Source organism: Lolium rigidum, chromosome 3, assembly GCF_022539505.1.
Source record: "Lolium rigidum isolate FL_2022 chromosome 3, APGP_CSIRO_Lrig_0.1, whole genome shotgun sequence".
In the NCBI taxonomy this organism is placed as follows: Eukaryota; Viridiplantae; Streptophyta; class Magnoliopsida; order Poales; family Poaceae; genus Lolium; species Lolium rigidum.
The window spans coordinates 102,953,072-102,980,832 of record NC_061510.1 but is presented as its reverse complement, the minus strand read 5'-3'; the positions used below and the strand labels follow the sequence as shown (position 1 = coordinate 102,980,832).

General features: G+C 46.6%; 4 protein-coding genes across 4 annotated transcripts; 1 reads left to right on the top strand and 3 right to left on the bottom strand.

The window, feature by feature from the left end:
• Positions 1 to 12,180: 12,180 nt before the first annotated feature.
• LOC124697911 lies at positions 12,181 to 15,193 on the bottom strand. Its single transcript, XM_047230435.1, has 3 exons — positions 14,891 to 15,193; positions 14,600 to 14,759; positions 12,181 to 12,349 (listed from the first exon to the last, which is right to left on the bottom strand). Exons 1-2 carry the CDS (start codon positions 15,176 to 15,178, stop codon positions 14,622 to 14,624), a joined length of 426 nt encoding a protein of 141 aa, XP_047086391.1. The 5' UTR covers positions 15,179 to 15,193; the 3' UTR covers positions 12,181 to 12,349; positions 14,600 to 14,621.
• Positions 15,194 to 15,559: 366 nt separating this feature from the next.
• Positions 15,560 to 18,140, top strand: LOC124697910 (hsp70 nucleotide exchange factor FES1-like). The gene is made up of 6 exons (XM_047230434.1): positions 15,560 to 15,648; positions 15,756 to 15,901; positions 16,316 to 16,366; positions 17,039 to 17,260; positions 17,350 to 17,452; positions 17,535 to 18,140. Exons 1-6 carry the CDS (start codon positions 15,560 to 15,562, stop codon positions 18,070 to 18,072), a joined length of 1,149 nt encoding a protein of 382 aa, XP_047086390.1. The 3' UTR covers positions 18,073 to 18,140.
• Positions 18,141 to 18,492: 352 nt separating this feature from the next.
• Positions 18,493 to 19,938, bottom strand: LOC124695274 (pentatricopeptide repeat-containing protein At5g59600-like). Its single transcript, XM_047228136.1, has one exon. It carries the CDS (start codon positions 19,894 to 19,896, stop codon positions 18,493 to 18,495), a length of 1,404 nt encoding a protein of 467 aa, XP_047084092.1. The 5' UTR covers positions 19,897 to 19,938.
• A 1,189-nt stretch (positions 19,939 to 21,127) lies between these two features.
• On the bottom strand, positions 21,128 to 26,016 carry LOC124702078 (protein TOC75, chloroplastic). The gene is made up of 7 exons (XM_047234177.1): positions 24,825 to 26,016; positions 23,992 to 24,213; positions 23,752 to 23,859; positions 23,024 to 23,218; positions 22,681 to 22,929; positions 22,048 to 22,302; positions 21,128 to 21,845 (listed from the first exon to the last, which is right to left on the bottom strand). Exons 1-7 carry the CDS (start codon positions 25,980 to 25,982, stop codon positions 21,606 to 21,608), a joined length of 2,427 nt encoding a protein of 808 aa, XP_047090133.1. The 5' UTR covers positions 25,983 to 26,016; the 3' UTR covers positions 21,128 to 21,605.
• Between the last annotated feature and the right edge of the window lie 1,745 nt (positions 26,017 to 27,761).

The window sequence follows — 27,761 nt, the reverse complement described above, 5'->3', positions numbered from 1 at the left end:
AGCGGTTGCTTTCAACTTGTAACATGTATATATCATGGATAATTGTCAACATAGAGTAATATAACAAGTACAATATGCAAGTATGTAGGAATCAATGCACAGTTCACACAAGTGTTTGCTTCTTGAGGTGGAGAGAGATAGGTGAACTGACTCAACATAAAAGTAAAAAGAATGGTCTTTCAAAGAGGAAAGCATCGATTGCTATATTTGTGCTAGAGCTTTGGTTTTGAAAACATATAGAGAGCATAAAAGTAAAGTTTTGAGAGGTGTTTGTTGTTGTCAACGAATGGTAGTGGGCACTCTAACTTCCTCATCAACCAGACTTTCAAGAGCGGCTCCCATGAAGGACGTTATCTCTACCAGCAAGGTAGATCATCCCTCTTCTCTTTTGTTTACACATGTACTTTAGTTTAGTTTTTCTTTGTTTATGGATGACACTCCTCCCAACCTTTTGCTTACACAAGCCATGGCTAACCGAATCCTCGGGTGCCTTCCAACAATCACATACCATGAAGGAGTGTCTATTTGCAAAATTAAGTTGCTTACTGATGAATCGGAGCAAAACATGTGAAGAGAATTATTAATGCAAGTTAATTAATCGGGCTGGGAACCCCATTGCCGGCTCTTTTTGCAAAATTATTGGATAAGCGGATGTGCCACTAGTCCATTGTGAAAGTCTCGTCAAAAGTAAATGACAAGATCAAAAGATAAAACACCACATACTTCCTCATGAGCTATAAAACATTGACACAAATCAGAGGTGATAAATTTTGAATTATTTAAAGGTAGCACTCAAGCAATTTACTTTGGAATGGCGGAGAAATACCATGTAGTAGGTAGGTATGGTGGACACAAATGGCATAGTTATTGGCTCAAGGATTTTGGATGCATGAGAAGTATTCCCTCTCGATACAAGGTTTAGGCTAGCAAGGTTATTTGAAACAAACACAAGGATGAACCGGTGCAGCAAAACTCACATAAAAGACATATTGTAAACATTATAAGACTCTACACCGTCTTCCTTGTTGTTCAAACTCAATACTAGAAATTATCTAGACTTTAGAGAGACCAATTATGCAAACCAAATTTTAGCATGCTCTATGTATTTCTTCATTAATAGGTACAAAGTATATGATGCAAGAGCTTAAACATGAGCACAACAATTGCCAAGTATCACATTATCCAAGACATTTTTAGAGTTACTACATGTAGTATTTTCCAATTCCAACCATATAACAAATTAACGAAGAAGAAACTTCGCCATGAACACTAAAAGATAAAGCGAAGAACACATGTGTTCATATGAACCAGCGGAGCGTGTCTCTCTCCCACACAAGCATGAATTTATTCAGAGAATGAAAATAACAAAACGAAAATAAAAGCACACAGACGCTCCAAGTAAAGTACATAAGATGTGGCCGAATAAAAATATAGTTTCAAGAGAAGGAACTCGATAATTTGTCGATGAAGAAGGGGATGCCTTGGGCATCCCCAAGCTTAGACGCTTGAGTCTTCTTAAAATATGCAGGGGTGAACCACCGGGGCATCCCCAAGCTTAGAGCTTTCACTCTCCTTGATCATAGTATATCATCCTCCTCTCTTGACCCTTGAAAACTTCCTCCACACCAAACTCAAAACAAACTCATTAGAGGGTTAGTGCATAATCAAAAACTCACATGTTCAGAGGTGACACAATTATTCTTAACACTTCTGGACATTGCTCAAAGCTACTGGAAGGTAATGGAACAAAGAAATCCACCCAACACAGCGAAAGAAGCAATGCGAAATAAAAGGCAGAATCTGTCAAAACAGAACAGTCCGTAAAGACGAATTTTAAAAGGGCACCAGACTTGCTCAAATGAAAATGCTCAAATTGAATGAAAGTTGCGTACATATCTGAGGATCATGCACGTAAATTGGCTTAATTTTCTGAGCTTCCTACAGGGAGGTAGACCCAGATTCGTGACAGCAAAGAAATCTGGAACTGCGCAGTAATCCAAATCTAGTACTTACTTTTCTATCAAAGACTTTACTTGGCACAACAAAACTCAAAACTAAGATAAGGAGAGGTTGCTACAGTAGTAAACAACTTCCAAGACACAAATATAAAAGAAAGTACTGTAGCAAAATAAACACATGGGTTATCTCCCAAGAAGTTCTTTCTTTATGGCCATTAAGATGGGCTCAGCAGTTTTAATGATGCACTCGCAAGAGATAGTATGTGAAGCAAAAGAGAGCATCAAGAGGCAAATTCAAAACACATTTAAGTCTAACATGCTTCCTATGCATATGAATCTTGTAAATAAACAAGTTCATGAGGAGCAAAGTAACAAGCATAGGAAGATAAAACAAGTGTAGCTTCAAAAATTTCAGCACATAGAGAGGTGTTTTAGTAACATGAAAATTTCCACAACCATATTTTCCTCTCTCATAATAACTTTCAGTAGCAACATGAGCAAACTCAACAATATAACTATCACATAAAGCATTCTTATCATGAGTCTCATGCATAAAATTATTACTCTCCACATAGGCATAATCAATTTTATTAGTTGTAGTGGGAGCAAATTCAACAAAGTAGCTATCATTATTATTCTCATCAAGTGTAGGAGGCATAGTATAATCACAACAAAATTTAGTCTCCATAGTAGGTGGCACCAAAAGACCACTATCATTATAATCATCATAAATAGGAGGCAAAGTATCATCAAAGAAAATTTTCTCCTCAATGCTTGGGGGACTAAAAATATCATGCTCATCAAAGCCAGCTTCCCCAAGCTTAGAATTTTCCATATCATTAGCAACAATGGTATTCAAAGTGTTCATGCTAATATGTTCCATGGGTTTTTTAATTTTCGCATCAAACCATCCATGTCTTAAATCGGGAAATAGAATAAGAAGCTCATTGTTGTCCATTATGCCAAACTAGTGTAAACAAGAAACAAAAAGATGCAATTGCAGGATCTAAAGGAAATAGCCTCGAGCACACACACGACGGCGCCAGAAAAGTACTTTACCTGAGACCGGAGTATGAGTGCCTTTTACCTTTCCTCCCCGGCAACGGCGCCAGAAAATAGCTTGATGTCTACGGGTGCTTCTATTCTTGTAGACACTGTTGGGCCTCCAAGAGCAGAGGTTTGTAGAACAGCAGCAAGTTTCCCTTAAGTGGATCACCCAAGGTTTATCGATCTCAGGGAGGAAGAGGTCAAAGATATCCCTCTCATGCAACCCTGCAACCACAAATCAAGAAGTCTCTTGTGTCCCCAACACACCTAATAGGTGTACTCGTTCGGCGAAGAGATAGTGAAATACAGGTGGTATGAATAAGTAGTAGCAACGGCACCAGAAAAGTGCTTTGCCCAGGACAGTAAACAAGCAGTAGTAACGCAGCGAGTAGTAACGCGATAGAAACAAGTAAACAAGCAGCGATAGCAATATTTAGGAACAAGGCCTAGGGATTAGACTTTCACTAGTGGACACTCTCAACATTGATCACATAACGAGAATAGATAAATGCATACTCTACACTCTTGTTGGATGATGAACACATTGCGTAGGATTACACGAACCCTCAATGCCGGAGTTAACAAGCTCCACAATTCAATGTTCATATTTAAATAACCTTAGAGTGCAAGAAAGATCAACACGACTAAACCAAGTACTAACATAGCATGCACACCGTAACCTTCACACTATGAAAGGAGGAATAAATCGCATCAATACCATCATAGTAATAGTTAACTTCACAATCTACAAGAGATCACGATCATAGCATACGCCAAGTACTACACGGTGCACACACTGTCCACATTACACCGGGCAGGAGGAATAGACTACTTTAATAACATCACTAGAGTAGCACATAGATGAATTGTGATACAAAACTCATATGAATCTCAATCATGTAAGGCAGCTCATGAGATTATTGTATTGAAGTACATAGGAGAGAGATGAACCACATAGCTACCGGTACAGCCCCGAGCCTCGATGGAGAACTACTCCCTCCTCATGGGAGCAGCAGCGGTGATGAAGATGGCGGTGGAGATGGCAGCGGTGTCGATGGAGAAGCCTTCCGGGGGCACTTCCCCGCTCCAGCAGGGTGCCGGAACAGAGACTCCTGTCCCCCAGATCTTGGCTTTGCGATGGCGGCGGCTCTGGAAGGTTTTCCGTATCGTGCTTCTTCGTATCAGGGGTTTCGCGACGGAGGCTTTATATAGGCGAAGAGGCGGCGCAGGAGGGTCGAAGGGGTGGCCACACCATATGGCGGCGCGGCCAGGGCCTGGGTCGCGCCGGCCTATGGTCTGGGGGCCCGGTGCCCCCTCCGGTCCTTCCCGGGTGTTCTGGATGCTTCCGGTGAAAATAGGAACCCGGGTCTTGATTTCGTCCGATTCCGAGAATATTTCGTTACTAGGATTTCTGAAACCAAAAACAGCGAGAAAACGACAACTGGCACTTCGGCATCTTGTTAATAGGTTAGTTCCAGAAAATGCACGAATATGACATAAAGTGTGCATAAAACATGTAGGTATCATCAATAATATGGCATGGAACATAAGAAATTATCGATACGTCGGAGACGTATCAGGGCTCAAAAGGAGTGTCCTCAATGAGAGCCCTAGGTTGGAATATCAGGAGTTTCGGTCGGAAAGGCCGACGAACACAGCTAAAAGAATATCTTAGACTGAGCAAGATTGACGTTCTCTTCCTCCAGGAAACTATGCGGCAAGATTTCTCCTTGCAAGAGTTGCAGGGTCTTGAAGATAATGAGCAGTTCTTTTGGGCTTGGGTACCATCTGTTGGCAACTCTGGAGGGATGCTGCTTGGGGTGAGAGATAGCTCCTTTGAGGTTGGGGAGGTGCAAAAAGGTGATTTTTTCATTAGCGTTCGGCTCTTTGACCGTCTGAAAAGAGTTAGATGTGAGTTCGTAGGTGTTTACGGCCCTGCTGATCATAGCCGTTCACTGGCCTTTCTCCAAGAGCTGGAGACCAAGATCGCTTCTTGCCGAGATCCAGTGGTGATCCTCGGAGACTTTAACCTCATTAGAGGAGCTTTGGACAAGAACAACACGAATATTAATTGGCCAAGGGTTAACTTGTTTAATGACTGCCTAGCTAGATTGTCGCTCTGTGAGATCCCAAGATCGGGGGCCAGATTTACTTGGACGAACAAACAGCTGGACCCGGTAAGGAGTGTCCTTGACCGGGCCTTTGTTTCCACTAGTTGGGAACAGAGCTTTCCCCTCACCACGCTCCGGGCTGAAACCAGGATTGGTTCTGATCACACGCCCCTTCTGCTTGATACTGGGGAAGCTGCTGCCCACAAGTCCCCACGTTTCTTCTTCGAAATCTCCTCGTTAGATATCCAAGAATTTCCAAATTTGGTGGTCGTGAAGTGGTTCGCGCTTCTACAACGGCCCTTGCGTCACAGGGACCCACTAGATGTGTGGGTTGCGCAAGCTGCTGGGTTGCGTCAATACCTCAAGGGCTGGGGGGCAAACCGTAGCAGGGAGAATCGTGTTGGTAAATCAGCTCTCTTAGCCGAAATTCGAGAGTTGGATTTGCTAGCAGATGCTGGAGCTTTGGATGCTGAGGGTTGGGCCTACCGCTACTCCCTCGAAGACCAATTGACCAAGCTCTTTGAGCTGAAGGAAGAGTACTGGCGTCAACGTGGGCGCCTGGACTGGACCCTTAAGGGTGATGCAAACACGGCTTATTTTCACTCTATAGCAAACGGCCGCAGACGGAAATGTTTGATTACTAGCTTGAACACGGAGGGAGGAACTATAGTTGACAAGGAGGAGATCCAGGCTCATATCTACCAGTTCTATCGCGAGCTGCTTGGTTCTGAGGACCCAAAACTCATAGCTACTTCTCCGCAGTTGTGGAATGTTGCCCAACAAGCTAGTGCTGAAGAAAATTTGGCGCTGTCCCTATCCTTCACTGCTGAGGAACTCGATGAGGTTCTGCGAGATACTAAGACAAACACGGCACCTGGGCCAGATGGCTTCCCAGTTGCTTTTTATAAGAAGTTCTGGTCAACCTTGAGACCCTTGGTGCTGATCATTCTGAATGGCTTCACGCTAGGCATGCTTGACATTTCCAGACTGAATTTTGGCATCCTTTCCCTCATCCCCAAAGTGCCTGGGGCTGAGTCTATTAAGTTATTCCGTCCTATTGCTCTCATCAATGTCATCTTCAAACTGATCTCCAAAGCATACGCAACTAGGCTTTCTCCGGTAGCGCATCGGATTATTGCACATTCTCAAACTGCGTTTATCAAAGGCAGGTTTATCCATGACGGGGCATTGGCACTTCACGAAATAGTGCATGAGATCAAGAGCAGGAAGCAGCAGACAGTGATTCTTAAGTTAGACTTCGAAAAAGCCTACGACAGGGTCAATTGGGCTTTTTTGCGGGAAGTGCTGGTTCGGAAGGGCTTCGACTCTGGTTTTATCCACAGAATTATGCAGCTTGTTTCTGGAGGACAGACGGCGATTTCTATTAATGGCGAGGTGGGCCCCTATTTTAGGAACAAACACGGTGTGAGACAAGGCGACCCAATTTCCCCGCTTTTGTTTGATTTCATTGCTGATGCTCTGTCCGCTATCCTGGATGCTGCTGCCAGGGCGGGGCACATCCGAGGAGTGGTTCCCCACCTCGTCCCAGGTGGGGTTACCCATCTCCAATACGCAGATGACACGATTCTTTTGTTCCAGACTGACCCTAACAGCATTGTGAATGTGAAGTTCCTCCTGCTGTGCTTTGAACTGCTCTCGGGTCTAAAGATCAACTTCTTGAAGAGCGAGGTCATCATCATGGGAACTGGGCAGGAGGAGCAAGCCAGAGTGGCTAACGCTCTTAACTGCAGGGTTGGTACCTTCCCTTTAACCTACCTTGGCTTCCCAATCTCAGATCGTAAGCTGACCGTTGCTGACATGGCTAACCTAGTCAACGTTGTGGGCCGTAGGGTTGAACCCTGGCAAGGAAAGTTCATGTCTTCAGCGGCAAGACTTATTCTTACAAATTCTTCGCTTTCAAGCCTGCCAATATACTCCATGGGTCTCTACCTACTGTCGGAGGGTACTCATGCTGGGTTTGATAGTCACTTGGCCAGATTCTTCTGGGAAGGAACCGGCGAGAAACGCAAGTTTCATTGGGTTAATTGGCCTGACGTCTGCCGACCCAAGGACCAGGGTGGCCTTGGCGTCCTGAACTCTCGTTTCCTCAACATTGCCCTGATGACAAAATGGATCTGGCGCCTGTACAATGAGGACGAGGGACGCTGCCTGTGGCTAAAACTGCTGCGTGCTAAATATCCTGGGGCAACCAACATCTTCAGCTCCTCTCCGGCGGGAGGATCCCCTTTTTGGCATCAGCTGCACAAGATCAAGCATGTCTTTAAACTTGGCGCGAAATTCACCCTTGGAGATGGGCAGAATATTTTGTTCTGGACTGACTGGTGGTCTGGTGAATCTCCTCTGTGCGAAAGGTTTTAGAGACTCTTCGATATTTGCTCCTACCCTGCCATGACAGTTGCTACGGCGTCCAGAGGGACAACCTGGCATATTCCGTTCCGTAGGACTTTTGGCCCTCTTGAAACTGAACAATGGCACGCTTTGCTTGCTGAGTTGCTTCAGGCTGCACCTTCCACCTCTAGAGACGAGGTTTCCTGGGCTCTCGAACCTTCTGGGGGTTTCTCCACGTTCTCGTTTTACCAAAAACTGTGCCAAGAAGCAGCGTGTACTTATGCTAATGATATTTGGTCTGCGCATATTCCCTTAAAAGTCAAGATTTTCACTTGGCAACTTGCCAGAAACAGGCTCCCAACAAATGAGCAGCTAGCTAGAAGACACGGCCCGACCAACGGACAGTGTGCCCTATGTGGCCTACCGGAGTCGGCGGATCATCTTTTCTTCAGATTCCACCTTGCCAAATTTCTTTGGAGCGGGGTTCGCTCGATGCTTGCGGTTCAGTGGAATCCCACATCCTTTTCCCAGTTTTTTGACATTTTGAATCTCTTTTCGGGAAAAGCAAGGAGATTTATTTGGCTCTTATTTGCTGCCCAAAGCTGGGCTCTTTGGAACATTCGCAACAAATTCTCGATTGAAGGAATTTTCCCGAAACAGCCTGCTGATTGTGTGTTCAAATCTATCATCTTCCTGCAGCACTGGCGACCTCTTGCAAGAAGTAAGGACGTGGAGCTGGCGGATGGCATGATCTCCCTACTGAAGACCCTCTTCCTCCAAACCTACACTCCAGCGGCTGCCCCTACCTGAAGTGTTGTTCTATCCGCCCTAGCTGCTGTCTTTGTGTATCTTTACATGTTATGTTTCCCGTTCCCGCTCTTGCATGTAATCTATCTGATATCCCCTACGCGGGACGGTGTGGCCTGGTGTGCGTTGTATTACCGTGAACCTGGTTGTTGTGGTCTTATTAATTTAAGGCTGGGCACGTGATGCCTGTTATCTAAAAACATGATAGCATCCTTCTTCTCTTTTTGTTAACATTTCCTCCTCAAGTGCAAGACGATGCTCCTCCGTCCTTGTCTTGGATCTCCACTTCCCATCCTCCAATATCTTGAGCATTCAACTTGCCAACTTGTCTTCTTTGCATTCGCCTCCCAGTGCCTTCTTCATCTCAATCATAGAAACAAGCCCATCCTTGTAGGAACGACTTCCCCTATCTTCATCCTCTTCGTTCGGCCTCCCAATCGATCCTTGTCTTGGCATCTATTGTGTTTGGATCCATGAACATGATAGCATCCTTCTTCTCTTTTTGTTAACATTTCCTCCTCAAGTGCAAGACGATGCTCCTCCGTCCTTGTCTTGGATCTCCACTTCCCATCCTCCAATATCTTGAGCATTCAACTTGCCAACTTGTCTTCTTTGCATCCGCCTCCTAGTGTCTTCTTCATCTCAATCATAGAAACAAGCCCATCCTTGTAGGAACGACTTCCCCTATCTTCATCCTCTTCGTTCGGCCTCTTGTGATCCTCCTCCTCCTCCTCCTCCTCCTCCTCCTCCTCCTCATCATCATCATCATCATCACCGGCCTCAATGCTAATGATTATCTGTGAACTCTTTGGTGTGGTCTCGTAATTCCGGCCCACTTCTCATTACCAACTAGCTCCTTTGTAGCAATGGTGCAAAGCAAAACCCTATGGCCACCCTTCTTGTTGTGATGCTTGCATAGCTCTTAATGATATGCACGTACTCGACGATCGGCGCCTTACTCGGTGTTGCAACTTTAATTTGTTCTGCACATTTGGACATCAGTTGCATTGCTCATGAATGGTGCGCCGATGGTGGCCAAGTGAGCCTTGAGTGTGGTTAGATGGAACGACGATGATGTTGGTGTAGTAGCCCTCAATCCGGCTCCAAAACTTGTCCTTTGATTGATTTGTGCCCACATGTTGCATCAAGCGACACATTCATCCAACCATGGCAAAGAGCAATATCTTATTGTACGCCGTAGTTTTGTGTCCTTGACGTCCTCACACCCCTTGTGTATCTTCTTACACCACCTCTTCCTCATCTTCATCGTCCACCTCCTCATCTTGATCAAACCGGAGATCATCAAGGCCCAACGTGTTTGCAGATTCCAATTGTGTCATGAGGTCAGCCACCTCCAACTCAGTTGTCCTATAACCAAGAAATTTGTTGGAATTCAAAGAACAACAACTATATTGGTGGCTAACGAAATCGACGATCCGGACTAGAAAAGGAGAAGAATTTACCCCTATGGTGTTCCATCGAGCACTTGGCAGGCGTTTGACCCCGGTGGTGGCTGTGGCGACCGGACGCCCCAACTGACGAGGCACAGAGGTGGTTGGAGACGTGGTAGTGGCCGCCGGAGGCAGAGTTGCCTTGGGTGTTGCCGCCGAATATCAAAATATAAAAGGACACATACATTTCATATACTAGAAAAACAAAACCAACTAATAAACAACATGATTAATTATGTGAAAATATTGTCAGACTAATTAAACATGTTGTATGGCTGCATGCAAAGTTTGCATTAATTAGCAACATCTTACAAGCAGGGACAAAGCTGCTTCATTGCCACCAGCGTTAGCTGAATCCCTCACTACGTCTCCACTAAGCACTCTTTATGTGTGATTTGTGAAGATGAGTAGATGACACCATTGAACATACAACTGACACCATCGGGTCGATTTTATAGCTACTACCTCCATTTCAAGGAATAAAGCGCCCTCGTTTTACGAGCTTTTTGTTTGACCAAGAATTACTTTAAATAGATAAGGATTATTTATATGAAATTAGTATCAAGTGCTTTTCAATACGAATCCAATGATACTAATTACATATAATATAATCAAAATTTTGTTATTTAATTTTTATGGTCAATGTTCGTTTTGGAATACGCGTGCGTCTTATTCCTTGAAACGAAGGTAGTACATCCCATGTCCTGCTTATACAAGGTAAAGTTCTAATCAAATTTTTCTTAAATAGTGTTAGTAGCTATATTTATAGATGAAAAATGCAATTTTGGTAGCAGCCTTGCAAATAAGAACGGAGGAAGTACTAAGATTATTACTTTATAATTAGGCGGTATGCTGCATTTTCTGGTTCATTTTTATAAGGCGTCCACACGTTTTATGTTGTCCGGCGAACAATCAACACAACCTAGATATGTAGGTTTGGCAGCACATCCTAATAGTACGATAATATTTGAAAAGGGATCACGATATTGTAGTCGACAAAGGTGGAATGAGCTTCACGACGTAGCAAAATTACCCTCGTCTTGTAAAATAGGAAGCACTCGTTCTCATTTCATACCTTTTCTGACACATATTCTTCCTGCCCTTTTGGGTAAACCTTGCACGCGTTGCCCGTCGTATGGCCAGCGTTTCGTGTCTCCCAGACCAAGGACGACGACTCACGGCTTCCATCGGATTCTTGTGCCTGCGAGGTGGTGTGGTCACCATTACAGCAACAAACTTCCTAGTTCCTACCTCCACTCACTTTCAGAAAACCGATGACTCACCGGCAGTAGATTCAGCGCCGGGGTCAAAAGTTTCCTGCTGCCTGTAACCGCCTCAAGTTCTTAACCACTCAATGGAGCCGCTCCGAACCATAAAAACCCCAGCTGTTTCCAGTGGTGCTACACGCCATGACACGACGGCCAGAAAAAGACCATCACACTGCCTACGTGGCACAGACTGGCCAGGTGTCAAAACCCCATCAAGGTTGACATGGGTTCAAGTCCACGTCAGGAAAGGGGTTTGAGATCTACACCACAGAAGCAACACAGAAATTTCAGGAGCTGTCATGTTCAAGAAAGTCATGCTACACTACTCCATGTCTGCTGCTCAAGAGAGAGGGCTGACAAGAAGCTTCCTCCCCATAACTTGCGGTCTTGCATATCCATGATCACTGTCAATATACCCTATACAGAATTTCGATTTTCAACTCCTATTGTGTAGTATAAAAGTGCGTGTGACCATGTACATGGGTTCGGTTCATGTGCTTATCCGAGCGCGAGGTGGTAGAAGAGTAGTCGCAGTTCGCAGATTACATCAGAAAATTACCTAACAAGATGCGTTGTCCAGAAAATAATATATATTGCTTCGCTCCGGCGCCCAACATGCACGCATATGATATACCCAATCATGAACCCCTCGTTCTTCAACAGCTTTCCAGGTTCTGCTGAGGCTACACATGTCCACGCGTGGCCCAGCAGCATCCAACAGCTTGTTCATAGCTGCTAGCTTTTGGCACATATGTTCATAGCTAGTTGCTTTTGGCGTCCACATACATAGTCGTACGGCACATTTCAGAATGGACGGACCTAGTTTTCCGCACTTCCAGAAGAAAAGCAACCCCCAACGAACACAGATATAGCTGTCCTTCTCAAGGTTCACGCGCGAAAGGCAGTTGCCTAACTATCCTGAATCCCAAAGAAGCAACGAAATATCCGAAATATCTAAAATCATGCGGGTACCCAAAAGCGTGCAGTGTGCATATAATTCAACGAACAAAAAAAAAAGGCTGGTTTGATGCCTAGTGCTTCGGTCTCGATTTCAGTATTTGGGAGGACTGTGCAAGCTTTTTCAGCATGGGAACCACCAACTGTTGATTGGCATCGACAGCAGAACAGTGCCACCGTTCAGGACGGAGGACCGCACGAACCGACGTAAGTAGGCATGAAGGGCACAGCAAAACTCAAAGTGACCATACTGTATTTGCATTCAGGAGTAACATTGTTGACGAGGCAACTCGAGAAAGAGATATGAACAGAACTGACACAAGAAAGAAGCTGCAGCTCTTCAGAATGACACAAAACCAGCGCAAAAATGGAGCACTGTTGAGTGAATGCCGTAGATTTCTCTGCATTAATACCAAATGGAGCACTGTGAGTGGATGTATAAACCAAGTTACAAGTAGAACGGAATTTTGAGCATCAAGAACCAAAGAATTACTAAAGAGGAAAGTGAATCTCAGGCCTAGATACAACGCAAGCAGCTACATACATGATCCAGGTTCAAGCAGCAAACAAGACTACAAGACTACCATGAAGGGGATTCGATCTATCTCAAAAACAGCTCATCTGTGGAAGGTCAAACTAACAATATTTCGTGTTTGTGCAGAGACAGATATCTAGTGCTACCGCACGGTGCTACCAGCCTCCAAATTAATTAAAGAGAAAAAATGTTACATATGTCATTTCTATAATCAAACATCCTGCACGATCTCTACTGGAAGAATGATATTTATCTCTTCGCCCTTTATATTTTAGGATATCTCTCTGTATAAACACAATAAGAGCTATTCTGTGAAAGGTCAAAATAACAATATATTTTGTTTATATAGAAAATATCCAGTGCTACCACACGTTGCTACCAGCCTACAAATTTAAGAAAAAAAAAACATTAAGTAAGCCATTTATATAATCAAGCGTCCTGTACAAACTCTAGTGGAAAAACGCTAGCTATATTTTATGCACTTTTTATTTAGGGATATGCCTCACAACAGAACTTGTCTGTTTTGTTCCTAATTTTCTAAAGCAGATCTATTTTATAAACTATATGACATGATAGAGTGATAGAATGATCTTATTGTCAATGTTGTCGGAATTTTCAAGACAGTTGTATCATTCTTCGAGTGGTGGCAGTCTGGCAGAGAACCAGCTCTGTTCTCATGTTTCTACCACCCTGTTCTCATGTGTTCTATGCAAATTTAGCCTCTCTGTTAACATGGTACATGGTATCGCCTCAATCCTTCCATTTGTGAATGATTCTGTGAATGCAAACAGATTTGGTGGCGAATTTGTGTTCCGTTTGCTCTTCAATTTCTTACATTATACCAAGAAATTATATGACAGGATAGATTGAGCTGATGCCAATGTTATCGGAGTTTACATAAAATTGTGTACCATCTTTCGGGGGGTGGCAGGTCCTACTTTATTCTCATGTTTCTACCTTCTTGTTGTGAACCAAAACATCACAAAGAAAAAAGATAGGGCCGACATGTGTTTCATGCAAATTTTAGCTGCTCAGTTAACATCTACAATTCGGTATCACCTCCATCCTTCCATCTGCGAATGATTTTCAGAACATAACCAGTTTTGGTGGTCAAAATGATGTTGTACAAAACTGTAATGATATCTGGTTGACGTTGCCCACACTCTCCTTGTCAACAAGATACTCGTCTTAGGTGAAATGCATATGTGACTTTCTACAAGTGTGCATATAAGTATTCACGGAAGCACTGTAACGGAAGAAAGAACCTGATATGTTCTCTATGAGGTTGTCATCCAAATGTGTAAGGGTAAGCACACTAATGTTGCATACTCATGGCCTGAAGGGCACTAGAGTATTACTCCCTCCGTCCCAAAATATAAGGCGTCTAAGGATTAGTTAAAAGTCAATGTTTTTAAAGTTTGACCAAGTTTATACACAAAAATATAAATATTTACAATACTAAATCATTATCAATAGATTCACTCTAAAGTATATTTTCTTAATATGTCAATTTGATATTGTAGATGTAAATATTTTTTTCTAAATATTTGGTCAAAGTTTGTATGGTTTGACTTTTGACCAATCCTTAGACGCCTTACATTTTGGGACGGAGGAAGTATAACATAACACTAATGCTCAGTTGCTAATGTATGACTACAGAGTTTAGCCTCCTTAAAATTCAGAAAGATAAGCGAACTATCCCGAAAGTTAACTGACAAAAAACACAATCTTGAACGCTGTAGAATATTTTCAAACATGTTACTGAGAGATATTTTCAAACACAAAATCTTCCATACAGTACGACAATTGACAATGCAACTAACTTGCAAGGCATGCAATAAACTTTTGTGTGACACCATTAACTGTTGTTCTACTCCCTAGGAAAATAGCAATTGTTTGCAACTGCAATACAAAATTCTGCTAGTGGTAGCATATGCAGTGGTTGGCTACTTCTATCTCATACCCATGTTCGTAATATGAGATAAAACCTGACCCCAAACTAAAACTAATCTAATGCTGGATCAAAAATTACTGCTACTACAAACAAGAAACTAAGGCAGGAAAATGAAGAATCGGTGGCATTGGGGTTACAGAAGAACCAGCGATGGTCACTCACATTGGGATTACAGAGGAGCCATTCATCGCCGATTTCTTTTCCTTTTATTGGCCTTGGCCCTCTTCTTCCTGGCCTCCTCTTTCTGCCTCTCAGCCTCCTCCCTCTCAAACTTCTCGCTCTCCCTCTTCTGCAAGAAGTCCTGTACCGCCAAATAAATGACCTGCGATGCCCGCCATAAAAGGAACCATGCAAGAATGGATCAATCATACGAGTAATCAGGAACGACCATAAAAAAATCCAGCAATGCAGTAGGCTACTCGTTGTCCAAGAGGCACCAGACGCGTCACCTACCCCGATGGTGAGGAGGGAGAGTCCGACGAAGGCGATTGTGAGCAGCGCGGACACTACGGTGGCTGTGATGGTGCTGTCATCGGAAGCCACCCTCATCATCTCCGGGGTCTGCTCCACCTCCTCGAAGGCGGCGGCGACCGGGCGCAGCCTCGTCGAGAGGCGCAAGCGCCCCGCGGCTCCTCCGCCGACATTCCAGGCGCGGCGAGGAGCAGCGGACCTCGAGGAGAGCGCCGGCGCGGGTGGCGCGAGGGGGAGGAGGAGGAGCGAGAGGGAGCGCGCTGCCGCCATTATCCCGTCCCTCGCGCCAGCGGAATGGAGTGGAGTGAAATGAACGGTCGACACGGACGGAGCGATGGGTGGGCCAATTTGGCGCGCGATGATGGGCCTGTACGGGCCAGCGTGGGCCGGCGGCCTGCAGTGTGGCCGCATGCGGCCGAGCGGCCGAGAGAGTTCCAGAGAAATCGATCCTCATCGAGAAGAAGGAAAATCAATGGGAGTGCCACCGCTGTGACGCCGCCTGACCTGTCTGCATTTGCTGTGACACGCACTCGAAGGAAGAAACACAAGGAAGGAGCGCTCACCGCAACACGCCGGAGCGTCGTGGTGGTTTCGATTCGCTTCGCCGGCAGCGCCGCCGTGGGATCACCGGGTGGAGGAGGAGAGGTCGGGATGGCCGGAGACCACCGGATGAGCTGGGCGAGGCTGCTCAAGTGGAGCCTCTCCTACATTGACGGCGCGCGGCCTTCTCGCGCCATCAGGTGAGGGCGAGAGGAAGGGGATGGAATCTGTTTCGCTGGTATTTTCGGGGCCGTGTTCTCATCTGGGCTTCTGCGGCTGAAGCGAGTGTCTGGTGCGCTGTGTGCAGCGAGGAGGAGCGGAGGTGGCTGGCGGAGGCGGCGGGGCGGCACATGGCGGAGGACGTGGTGAGCCGTCTGAGGGAGATCGCGCTGCTCATGAGCACGCCGCTCTCCGTCCTGGAGGCGCAGGGCATCACGCCCGACGACATCGAAGGTACGGATTCAGTATTAAATACCTGGCATGCGAGTGGAAGGCGATAGCGAAGGTCGATTTGTACTAGGATTAAGGCGTGGACTTGTGTGATCGATGCTTCAGTTTTTTATGATAAACAAAGGAAGGATGATGATTTAGCTAAACTTATGCGGTTCTTGGAAAGATGGAATAGGGGTATGGAATGTTCCCAGTGTAGGCGGGGACGTTGCCATTGCTATTCGTAATTCATCCAAGCTTTTCACCTTTTGAGGCCTCTGTGAATCAAATCATTTGTGTCTTTCTCCCCATTGTTATAATTTTTTTGAGGATTGTCATTTCTGTATAGGATTGTCTTGGCCTCATGACGCTGGCACAATAGGATTTTGTTTGCTCAACTCACAGTTGACACTGATTTATTACTTGTGACCATTGCAGATTTGCTAGCTGAGCTGCAGGTACATGTGGAGTCTATCGACGTAGCAAACGGTATGTCTGACTCTGATCACCCCATCATCTTTTTTTTTCATTCTTGCTAATTGTTGGTTACCATGGTCCAACTGTGGTGTATGGTTACATATCTCTGGTAGACAATTGTGGGGATATCTCAATCAGGCATTCAGGCCTCGACTTTGCACAACATTTTAGTATTCTACACAATTAACTGTCTGATGATTTATGAGACTCTTCGCTAGCCATGGGTTGGTAATCGAAAAGAGCACTAAGGTTTTGCAGATGCATTATTATTATTTTAGTTCTATGTATGTGAACTCAAATTTATTACCTTGAGTTAAATCTACAGTTCCATCTGTAGGAAACAAAGGTAGCACTTGGAAGGCATATACTTTACTGGTGTCAAATTGAAAACATTCACGTCATAACAAATGGATGGAGGCAACTGTAGTGGTTTTTGCCAATAAAACACTGCTCTTCAGGTGAATTTTCAGCTTCCCCTTCCACTATGCTAATTTACAACTTCCAAGGGGAGCTGATCTGTTAGGGAATAAAATATTGTTAGGTTCCCAGAATTGCTTGATTAACGAATTGACACGAACATCTGACAGTCACCAAACTGTTGTGAATGTATTGTCTGTGTGAATTGTTTGTTATGATAACAGGACGTTGTGGATTGATTCCCCTTTTGTTCCTTTGGTATGCTAGATCTGCATTCTGTTGGTGGCTTGGTTCCAGTTATTAGGTACCTCAGGAACTCTAACGCTCGCATCCGAGCTAAAGCAGCTGATGTGGTAACAACAGTTGTTCAGAACAATCCGACTAGCCAGCAGCTGGTCATGGAAGCTAGTGGTTTTGAGCCTCTCGTATCCAATTTTACATCAGATCCTGATCTCACTGCTCGCATAAAGGCTCTTGGTGCACTATCCTGTAAGCATTTTCTGTTCTTGTTTAGATGCGAACACTGATGCATGTTTCATTAAGTTGCATGTTTAACATTGTCATCACTTCATGTTCAGCCTTAATTCGGAACAACAAACCAGGAGTTGCTGCGTTTCGCCTAGCCAATGGATATGCAGGACTGAGAGATGCGTTAAACTCAGAGAGTGCAAGGTTTCAGAGGTAATATAACTGATCTGGCCCAAGTACATAGACCAAATGACTCGACAGTATGATTGTGGCTGACAAGTGTTTGCTGGTACAGGAAAGCGCTGAGCCTGACTCATTATCTGCTCAGTGAGAACCATTCCGATTGCTCGGTGTTCGCGCAGCTAGGGTTTCCCCATCTTATGATGCATCTGGTATCCAGTAATGACTCCGGTGTTCGAGAAGCAGCATTAGGAGGCCTGCCTGAGCTGGCAAGGGACACAGCACTGGGAAATAGGACTTTACTAGCGGACCAAGACAGGCTACAACGGCTTCTCTGGGGACGCATACAAAGCATACGGATGATGGCTCCTGACGATCTTGATGCTGCACGAGAGGAGAGGCAACTTGTTGACTCGTTGTGGGTTACATGCTACCATCAGCCATCCATGCTTCAAAGGGAAGGGCTTCTCGTTCTGCCTGGGGAGGAATCGTTCGAACAACCTCCTGATGTTGCCGGTAGATTCTTTGAGCCGCTGCGCCAAGGTTCATTAAGGAGGGCCGCTCCTGATGAGAGATCAGATACAGGAAATGGAACAGGGGGAGGAATGATGCTGCTTCTAGGTCCAGCACCAGGTAACTCACAGGGTAATTGAACGGTCTGAATTGGGCAAGGACGTGAAGAGGAGATTAGGAGTTCGCTGTCCTGATGATGTACAATAAATAATTCAGTTGTTGTAATTCAGGGATTAGTAAATCAATAATTTCTCAGTTTCGAGTGATGTGTTGTTTTCAGTGTCGTGTATGCTTGAGTATGTAATTGTAAGCGTGTTGTATGTAAAACTGTAAATGTGTTGTATCTGAACAACTGCACCTATGTGCAGTGTATGAACTGTTATTACCGGTAAGCTGAACAAAATTCAGTATGGACATGTATATGTGGAAAGGAGATGACAGGGCAAATGTACTAACCTGAGCTCTATGAAGTACTGTATTTGCTATCTCTGGTACTTCCCAACGACATGATATCCTAGTTATGTCCGTCTCCGATGGCAGTCCGCTGATCATCCCCGTAGCTAAGACGTTTCTAGCCAGCTGCATCCATCAAGCCTCTTTAGCCGGCGCCTCTTCACTAATCTTTTAATCTTGAAAACGTCGTGCTGCTGGCCAGCACTGGCCAGTGCTCCCGAGAGCAGCACGTAACTCGACGCGTTACCCGGCTCAACAGTTCGCACGCGGGACGCCGCCAACTCCGCGAGCTCGACGTTCCCATGGCTCCGGCAGGCACCAAGCAATGCCCCCCAGACGAAGCAGTCCGGCTCCACGGGCATCGCCTTGATGAAATCATACGCCTCATCAAGCATCCCAGCTCGGCCAAGCAAATGCACCATGCAAGCATAGTGCTCCAGCCTCGGCTCGATGCCGTACTCCTCCCGCATGCCACGGTACAAGACCTTCCCGACCTCGACCATGCCACCATAGCTGCAGGCTGTCAGAAGGGCGGTGAAGGTCAGGTGGTCCGGCTTTGCCCCCTCTTGCGGCATCCGGTTGAACAGGCCGACGGCTTCCTGGCAATGGCCGGAGTTCGCAAGACCGAAGATCATGGAGTTCCATGTCACCGTGCTCCTCTCTGACATCCTGTCGAACAAGTGGCGCGCTTCGTGCACGAGTCCGGACTTGGCGTACATGTCGACGAGAGCGCTGCCCACAGTGAGCTCCCGTTCGACGCCGGTCATGACAGCGTAGCCGTGGACCTCCTTGCCATGCTTTATATCACCGACGGTGCCAAATGCTGGCAGGACGCTGCTAAGCGTCGCCGAGCTTGGCAGGACACGGGCGCCGCCGGCCACCATTTGCCGGAACAGCGCGCGCGCTCTGCCGTACTGGAACTTCAGCACCGAGCCAGAGACGAGCGATGTCCATGTGACCACATCCGGCTGGAACCCGTCCTCTTGCATTGCGCTAACCAAATCGTCGGCCATTCTGTCATCACCCGCCATCGCGAAACCCGACACAGCGGCATTCCAAGTGACAAGATCGGGAGTCAGGCCGCGGCCACGCATCTTGACGGCCAGCGCAAGGGCGTGCTCGGGGAGGCCGTGGCGCGCGTAGCCCGCGAGCAGCGCGTTCCAGACGACCAGGTCCCTGCCCGGCATATCGTCGAACACCTTGCGGGCGCTGGCGATGAGGCCGCACTTGGCGTACATGTCGAGCAAGGCGGTGGCGACGACTTCGTCCCGGGCGAGGGCGGGGCGCGTGAGCACGAGCGCGTGGATGAGGCGGCCGGAGGCAGCTTCGGCGAGGTGCGCGCAGGCGCGGAGGGCAGTGGGCACGGCGGCAGGGTAGGGGTCTACCGTGCCGCGAATGCTTGGTTGGAGGCAGAGGCGAGTGAAGAAGAGGTGGAGGACGTGGCCATGGCGGCCTTGCCGGGAAGAGCTCGTCAGCTGCTTCATCCATGAGCTGGTCTCCGTTCCGCGCATTTGCTGCGGATTCGAAGCAGCTTAGAGCTTATCTACGGCTTATCTGGGTTCGTCAGAAGATCACCAGAAGTTATTCATGGAAGATCATCAATCATTTGCCCTCCGACTCACCAAGAATATGTAATGTCAAATGCTTCCGTTGCCAATATGCCGACGAAGTATCTAGTGATTGCTCCTGTAGTACCCCGTGCAAGTTACTACTGCGTAGTATTTCTTTCTAGAAAACAGAACTAACTTTGTGTGTCATTGTATTGGTAGAAACAATGTCATTTACAAGCCCGGAACCAGATCAACATCCTTGTAAGGCGACCCGGACTTTTGGCTCTCGGGTGCAGGCGCACCCTATATACTCCAAAAAATGTAGTAATTTCAAATAAAGTTAAAAAAAATCGAATCCTTTTGGGAATCAAAGATAATCAAGTATTGTACTCGTATAAATTTGTTTGGCCAAGAAATATTTCACATTGACTTCAGGCAAAAAAAAAACAAATCTATGACGAATATAGCGTGAATAGTACTCTAATATAGGACCTCCAAGTCCGTTTTTTTCACCCAGGAAACAAGATAAGTTTTTTGAAGCAGGAAACAAGATAAGTTATTCCATGGTGAATCTTTCGTATACGAGTACAATACATGATCATCTTTGATTCCCAAAAAATTTTGAATTTTTTTGACCTTTTTCTGAATTACTAATTTTTTTTTTAATATAGGGTGCGTTTGCTCCCAGGTTTACCCATGCAATTTCGTCATGTATGGTTGCTAGTTTTGTCTGATGTATAACATAATTTGAAGCAGTTATCAAGTGCACTGATTTGAACTATACCTGGGCATGGGAAGCCCGGCCCGAACGGCCCGACCCGACCCGGCCCGAAAATCCCGGGCTGGGCCGGGCTTTTTCTCTCTATCGGGCCGGGCTCGGGCCATCATTCTTCCGCCCGTAATTATATCGGGCCGGGCTCGGGCCACAGAAAAAGGAAATTACCATTAGATCGGGCCGGGCCGTCGGGCCAGCCCGGAAAAAATCGGGCTTTTTCGGGCCGCGGGCCGGGCTCGGGCCAAAATTTGCTGAAAGTTGGTCGGGCCAGGCCGGGCTCGGGCCAAGGATTTCCCGTCGGGCTTTTTTCGGGCCAGCCCAAAGCCCGGCCCGGCCCAAGAAATGCCCAGGAAGAATTTGAACAGCGTAAAGATACAAGCTAAAAACTCAGCTTTCATCTACTTGAACACCAGCTCGAAGATCTGTAACACCATAATAATACGTCAATGGAGCAAAAACTGCACCATAATTTCGATCCCATGTTTGAACTAGTACAGATCAACGAGTTATTACCACTTATAACACCATAATAATACGTCAATGGAGCAAAAACTGCATTGACAATTTAGCTAACCAACCGAACAAAGTGCTAACGGGGAAACGAATTGACTCTGACAAAAGCCTTGTCAAAACACCCCTTGGTAGCACTAAGCACTCAACTTTCATCTACTTAAACACCAGCTCGAAGCTCTGTAAGACAAACCTCATATCCTACAAATAAAGAACTCATCCTGAAACTAACTTCTCCCTTGCCCAGAAAAATACAACAAAACTTGATTATTCCAGAAGAACATAAGTCCCTTCTCCAGTTGAATCCAACAAGTGCACGGCGGCTTCAAGACTCAGTACCCCAGTAGTTCAAATGCTCCTTCCTCAGAGGCCGAATGAAATGCACTCAGAATCTCTCGCCAAATCTGAAGAAAACGGTTCCAATCCCGGTGTTGTGATCTACAATGTACTCTCCTCTTACCAAGCCAAGCTTGACACCAACACCATAAGAAGATCCGCGGCCAACCCGTCGGAAGAACTCGGTAGGGTTTCCTTTCACATCCTTGGAACTCCCAAGGTCGGTGCCATGTTCAGCAAATCCATAAACATATGTGTTCTTCACAGGTATGCGCACCTCACTTGCAACCTGAGTGGATAAAAAGGCACATAAAACATAGTTATCAGTATAGCAATGACTATCATATGTTACACAAATTTATGTGTCAAATTTTGAGCTTGTTCAATCTAATGAATAAATCGGAAGAAAAGGCAGTTAGTACTCTTAAAAGTTAAAACATGTTATAATTTGTGACAAATATGATGCAGCAGAAAAGGCAGTTAGTACTCACCTCAAGAACATTCCTAGAAGCACCCAATTCACCCATACCATAGCCCCTAACTGAGTAAGGTCCACCAAGTGTAAATGCATCGTAGCTTGGCAGATCTCCTACACAGCCTGCATAATGACCATGAAGAACCAACACAGCTGGTAGAGGCTTGCCAACACCTTTCTCTTGTTTGTTTAGATTAATGAACTTTGTCAGCGTAAGCTGGTGACGGTTGAACAGTGGGTTTTTGCTTCCAATGCCAAGACCTTGATCCAACTGCAGTCAATGACGAAACTTTTAAAGTACTATAAAGCCATGGAAAACTTTCTACGAGCACATGATGGTATTGAACAGTAACTGAAACAAGCTTACAAGCTTGCAAGGCGATTAGAACATTTGCAAATAATTTACCTACTATGGTATTGAACATATAATATAGCAAAAATATTCGCTGGAACATATGCTTTAACCTTATGTGCACTGTGTGGAAGTCTGGAAGTAAAAAACTTGAAGCAAAGATCAACCATAAAGAGGCATGTCATTGTTCTTTTCAAGCAATTAAGGGTAGCATTTGAACTTTGCCTAGAGCTGCTTGGCAGTAATTGAAGGACTACTTTTTTGTTTTCAGAAACATAAGGGTACTGATCAGCATACCTGGAAAATACATCTGTCACCAATAACTGCACCATTTACAAACTCTGTGTTGTCTCGAGTTATATTTGCTTGTAGAAATGCCATTCGATCTACACCAGTACCACTGAGGGTTGTGGGTGGTCCATCCATGCTCAAGCCACCACTAGGCATTGCCCGAGAACCATGTGTACAGATACTATTAGTCTCATCACGTGTTGTAACCTCTTCCACCACAAGGCCATATGTGAATTTGCTCTGTCGTGTGAAGCTCTGAAATCAAGAAGTGTATTTTCGCATTACAGGCATTTCTTGAATAGTGCACAAAAAATAGAAGATGTACATGGTAATATCAACATGTGCAAACCTCTGTTATGTTGGCTTTAAATCCAACTCGATCAACCCAAACAGGTGGTGCTTCTTCCATATTGGGGCCAGCAACAAAGACAGGACTCAACTTCCTGGTGTTGAAGCAGCTAGTTTTGAAGGTGCGGTTTTTGTTACGGTCATCCACGCCGTCCAAGTAAGGATGGACGTATTCAAGCTTGAATGAAAGATCATCCTGAAGACCAGCAAAAAACAATGGATAAGCACATGCATATGGAATAACAATAAGCAGACATTCCCCTAATAAGATTAAATCGGAAACGATAAAGCATCTCAGGAGTATTCTAGAAAAGAAAAAACATCTCGGGATGGAACTTTGGACAAATGTTAGGTTATTATGTTGCCAAAATGAAACAAACCAAAGCTTGTCCGTGATGCTGGAAACAAAGAAACCATGTGCACGTGTCTAGTTTCTACACATGACACGGTTGCTCTTTATCTAACAGCTATAGCTTGCACCATTGTTTGGTTCTTTTATAATGTAGTGGCCAGTTGAGGCTTGAAGCTAAAGTATGTTTAAGGATTTTGCAAATGGAAGTGTAGACAATGTACAGAAATATAATTCGAAGATGTAGTGTAATGGAAGGAACAAACAATTGAATCAAGAATGACATGCTTAACTTACCCTGTGAATGCTTCAACTAAATGATTAACCAAAAGGAAAACAACGAAAAAAATACAGAAACAAATAACACATTACCAACTAACCTGAGGGTTGAGCAAGTTGCTGGATGTAACAGAACCAACAATAGATCTGTTAAGACCATAGATGTTACGGTGCTCAAATGACACAGTTCCTCCAGGTTGAATGGATGCCTAAAAGAAATTTGCCATCAGATACAAGGTTGCAGAACAGGAATATAATACTGTAGTTACTCACATGCCTACCAGTTTTTAAATAGAGATTTCATGAAAAATAGAAGATTGCAAATTTATTAGACACAATACCAAAGTAGGTCTTCCTTGACGCCCAGGTACAATACTCCACTCTGTGCTTACTTCAGCTGACTTTGGTTCTAGTTCCTTAAGCTTAATTTCCACTACAATGCCACCTTCTTTTGTCTCATCAGGGCGCGGATTCACTTCTATATTGGAGAATAAAGCAAGTGAATTTATATTCTTCAGAGCTTGTTTTCCTGCTCCAATGTTGAAGATATGACCAGGTCGAAGCTGTAACAGAGCAGCCGAAGCACAAGTTAAATGCTGACGCCTCAGAAAAAATAACAAACATTGTATTGGATAACATTCATATCAGCGCAATGAACATAGGAGAATCATGATCAAGTTCAACATCAGTCAGAACAAGAAAACCTTTATGTTTCTAAAAGACAGAACAAGCAGACCACCTCCTAACCAGGGTGGCAGAAGTTATAGATTGAGATTATTGGATGCTGAACAATCACCAAAACACAAGTCACGGAAGGGTATGCTACGGGCTGCTACTCTCCTAGCTAACCAATACGCTAATAAAAATCATACATAAGTAATAAAAGATGGTTTTCAACAGGAAAGCAGAACCCAGCTGCATTCTGATTTCACAGGATATTGCAACAACTACTAAACACTAACCTTCCAATAACGATGCATAACAAAAATCATTTGTCATGTTCGAGAACACTACTACTATAAGCTAATTTATTGTAGTTCCTTAGTCAAAATAAAATTTCAATGTAATCACTATCTTTTATAACATTTTAATTGACAATAGAACATCATAGTAATGCTAATAAAATTATTCCCCCATGCTGGTTTTAGTAACAAGCTAGTGGTATGCACCATACCTGCTGGGGCAGCTCCCGGTCTATGATAGGAATTTGTGTGTTCCCTTCGACAAAATTTCCGAGCTTATCCTGGAACTGGTACTCCACTTTGGTTATGTCCCCCTCGACCACCTCACAGACAACCTCACTGGTGTTAAGGTTTCCGAAGTTGACCACCTGGGCGCATACAAACCCCTCGTTGTGGTACCACTTCTGGACATGGTCCCTGATCTTCTGCAGCATCCTGGCACTGACCTTCTCCTGCTTCTTCATCATGGCAAGAACCTCCCCTCTGACGGTTTCTGGCAATATGCACGGCATGGCGCCGCGGACACGCTGCTGGTAATCTCGCTCCTGCTTGCGAAGGTAGTCCATCTTCTCCCTCTCCGTCATGTCCTGATCGAAGTCGGCCTGGCCTGACTGCGCCATGAGCCCAACATTGATGCACTTGAACTGCTTGGCAGCACTCCAGACGCTCTCGGTGAAGGAAACGGTGAGGCCCAGGGTGCCATCGGGCTTGGCCTTCCCCTCCAGGTCGACCCGCTCGAACATGCCGCAGGAGACGAGCGTCTCGAGCTCCTTCAGCAGCTGCGACTTGGTGTACACGCCGCCCGGCTGCAGGGTCACCATCTCGAAGAAGGAGTCCTCCGGCCCGGCCTCCGTGGCGCCGCCGCCGGCGGGCGCCGCGCGGTCGAAGAACTTGAGCTCCGAAAGCTTGTACCTTTTCAGCCCGCTCAGCTTGGAGAGCGGCACCGTGATGTTGGCCGGGAGCCCGTGCGGGTCCCAGTCGCCCGACGACTTCTCGTCGGCGTTCGCCGCGCCGGCGGAGAAGATCCGCGACCAGAAGCCCCCGCCGCCGCCGCCGCCGCCGCCGCCGGCCCCACCGCCTCCGCCGCCCCCGCCGAGGGGGCCCCCGGGGCCACCCCCGAAGCCGCCCGAGGAGGCGATGAGGAAGGCGCCGGAGGCGGCGGCGGCGATGGCGGAGCCTAGGGCGAGGGCGTTCTTGGAGTCCTTGGATTCGGATTTGGGGGTGGAGGATGAGACGGCGAGGGGGTTGTTTCGGGGTTGCGGGTTGTGCGAGGCGGCGGCGGCGCACATGGTGACGGCGCGGCCCCGGGCCCGCCGCGAAGGGCCGGCGGGCGACGGGGCGAAGAAGAGGCTCTGGGAGGTGAGCGCCATTTGGCTGCCGCGGATTAGGGCGGAGGGAGGAGGGCAAGGGCAAGGGTTTCTTCCCTATCTTCTTCTGCGCCTGCGCCCCCGCTTCGCGTTTTTGTTGAGGGTTTAGCTCTGTGCCTTGCGTGGCGCCGTGCTCCCACCCCACCAACAACTCCCGTTGGTGCCACGGCCCGTGGCGTTTTATCATCGCGTCCTCCGAAGCATTCCCAAAGCAACTTGAGGCGCGCTGGACCAAAAACCGTTTCAGCCGCGTCTCCCGAACCCGAATTTTGTCCGGCACGCTCCGATACGGTGTCCGCCGCCCCGAGCCCGTCCTCATCCCACAGGGGACGCTCCGGGGACGCCGGACACACCGAAAAGCGAGGCGGGGAGTGGCGGGGTCGACCCGTCAGCGGCACAATAAATTTTAACCTAACCGTCGCCTACCTCGCGACGGAAGTTATTGGCTTTGCGAGCCGACGGTGCAGTTTCCGCAGCGACGGCGCGGTTCCCGCAGAGGCGCAGCGACGCGTCCCGTCGCGCCTAGCTCTGCGTGCCGGCGTTAATGAGCCCCACCGCTCCTCCGCCTCCCTCCGGCCTATAAAAGGGCCGCCTCTCATCGTCCCTCTCACACACAAATCCTAGCACCTCTCTCCCAAACCCTAGCCGCCACAATCTCAACAAGACTCGACGCTATGTCTGGTAGAGGCGGAGGCCGACCTCGCGGTCGTGGTCGTGGTCGTGGCCGCGGCAGAGCTGAACGCTCGTCGCGCCTCCCACGCCGTCGTCTTCATCGTCGGAGATGGACGTGGAGCCGGACGTGATGTTCGTGTTCGTCCTCCAGAGGCTGTCGGACTCCTTCGCCGACTACGTCGCCGGCGACGATCGCCCGCGCACGATGCATCTGCGGGAGGCTGCGTGCGGCTACTATCGGTGGATCGTCGACGTGATCTACGACGCGCGCGGCAAGATGTACCTCAACATCGGCTGGGAGAAGTTCGCCGGCCACCACAGCCTCGAAGCCGGCTTCATCCTCCTGTTCTCCTACTTCGGCGACAGGGACATGAGCGTCAAGGTCTTCGACGAGACGCGCTGCCGCCGGGACTACCACGGCGATAGCACCGAGGAGGAGGACGACTGATGATGAAGAGTGTTGTTTCTTCGTAGCGAATACGTGCACGGAAGTTTCTGGATGTTCGTCTCATCGGTAGAACCCACAAGGGCACCATCCTCCCGCTAGATTTTCCAGTTTGGGTGACTGGGTGTGCCCTCGAGTGTTCTTTCTTAGCAGCGAACACAGGAAAACTTCGATGCACGGCCTAGTTAGGTTTAGTTTTTTTTGCAAAATTTTATATTTGTGTCCACCATGGTTCAAACTATGTATTAGTTTGTGGAAAACCATGTTCCAAACTGTGTCTTCGTGTAAACCACGTTCCCAATTATGTATTAGTTTGTGGAAATTGAAATAAAAATGCCAAAAAAAGTATTTTATATGTTTGGGGGAGGCGTTTGGGGGACGCGGCTGGGGAGCGACGTCCCCCAAATGCGGCACGAAGAAAACACGTCCCCCAAACGCTCAATCCGGCGCGGTTTGGGGGACGCGGCTGGAGATGCTCTTAAAACAGTCTACCATGCCAATTGCCAATTTTATAAATAAAAAAATAAACACAGTACAATCAAAGACGCTCATACATACGCACACACCCACCCCTATGACGGCGCACACGACATCCTAGCCCTATGAGCACCTCCAAGAGACTGCATTGAAGAACTGATCCGACAGGTCTTGAGATTGACGAAGTC

Excerpts from the sequence above, each read along its gene's own strand:
- LOC124697911 (XM_047230435.1), bottom strand. The coding sequence starts at position 15,178 with ATGGCGGCAGCGCGCTCCCTCTCGCTCCTCCTCCTCCCCCTCGCGCCA. Across the intron at positions 14,760-14,890 it reads TCTCCCTCCTCACCATCGGG|GTCATTTATTTGGCGGTACA; the intron begins GTAGGTGACGCG and ends CGGGCATCGCAG.
- LOC124697910 (XM_047230434.1), top strand. The coding sequence starts at position 15,560 with ATGGCCGGAGACCACCGGATGAGCTGGGCGAGGCTGCTCAAGTGGAGC. Across the intron at positions 15,649-15,755 it reads CGGCCTTCTCGCGCCATCAG|CGAGGAGGAGCGGAGGTGGC; the intron begins GTGAGGGCGAGA and ends CGCTGTGTGCAG. Across the intron at positions 16,367-17,038 it reads GTCTATCGACGTAGCAAACG|ATCTGCATTCTGTTGGTGGC; the intron begins GTATGTCTGACT and ends TTGGTATGCTAG.
- LOC124695274 (XM_047228136.1), bottom strand. The coding sequence starts at position 19,896 with ATGCGCGGAACGGAGACCAGCTCATGGATGAAGCAGCTGACGAGCTCT.
- LOC124702078 (XM_047234177.1), bottom strand. The coding sequence starts at position 25,982 with ATGGCGCTCACCTCCCAGAGCCTCTTCTTCGCCCCGTCGCCCGCCGGC. Across the intron at positions 24,214-24,824 it reads ACCGGGAGCTGCCCCAGCAG|CTTCGACCTGGTCATATCTT; the intron begins GTATGGTGCATA and ends GCTCTGTTACAG. Across the intron at positions 21,846-22,047 it reads CTTCTAGGAATGTTCTTGAG|GTTGCAAGTGAGGTGCGCAT; the intron begins GTGAGTACTAAC and ends TTATCCACTCAG.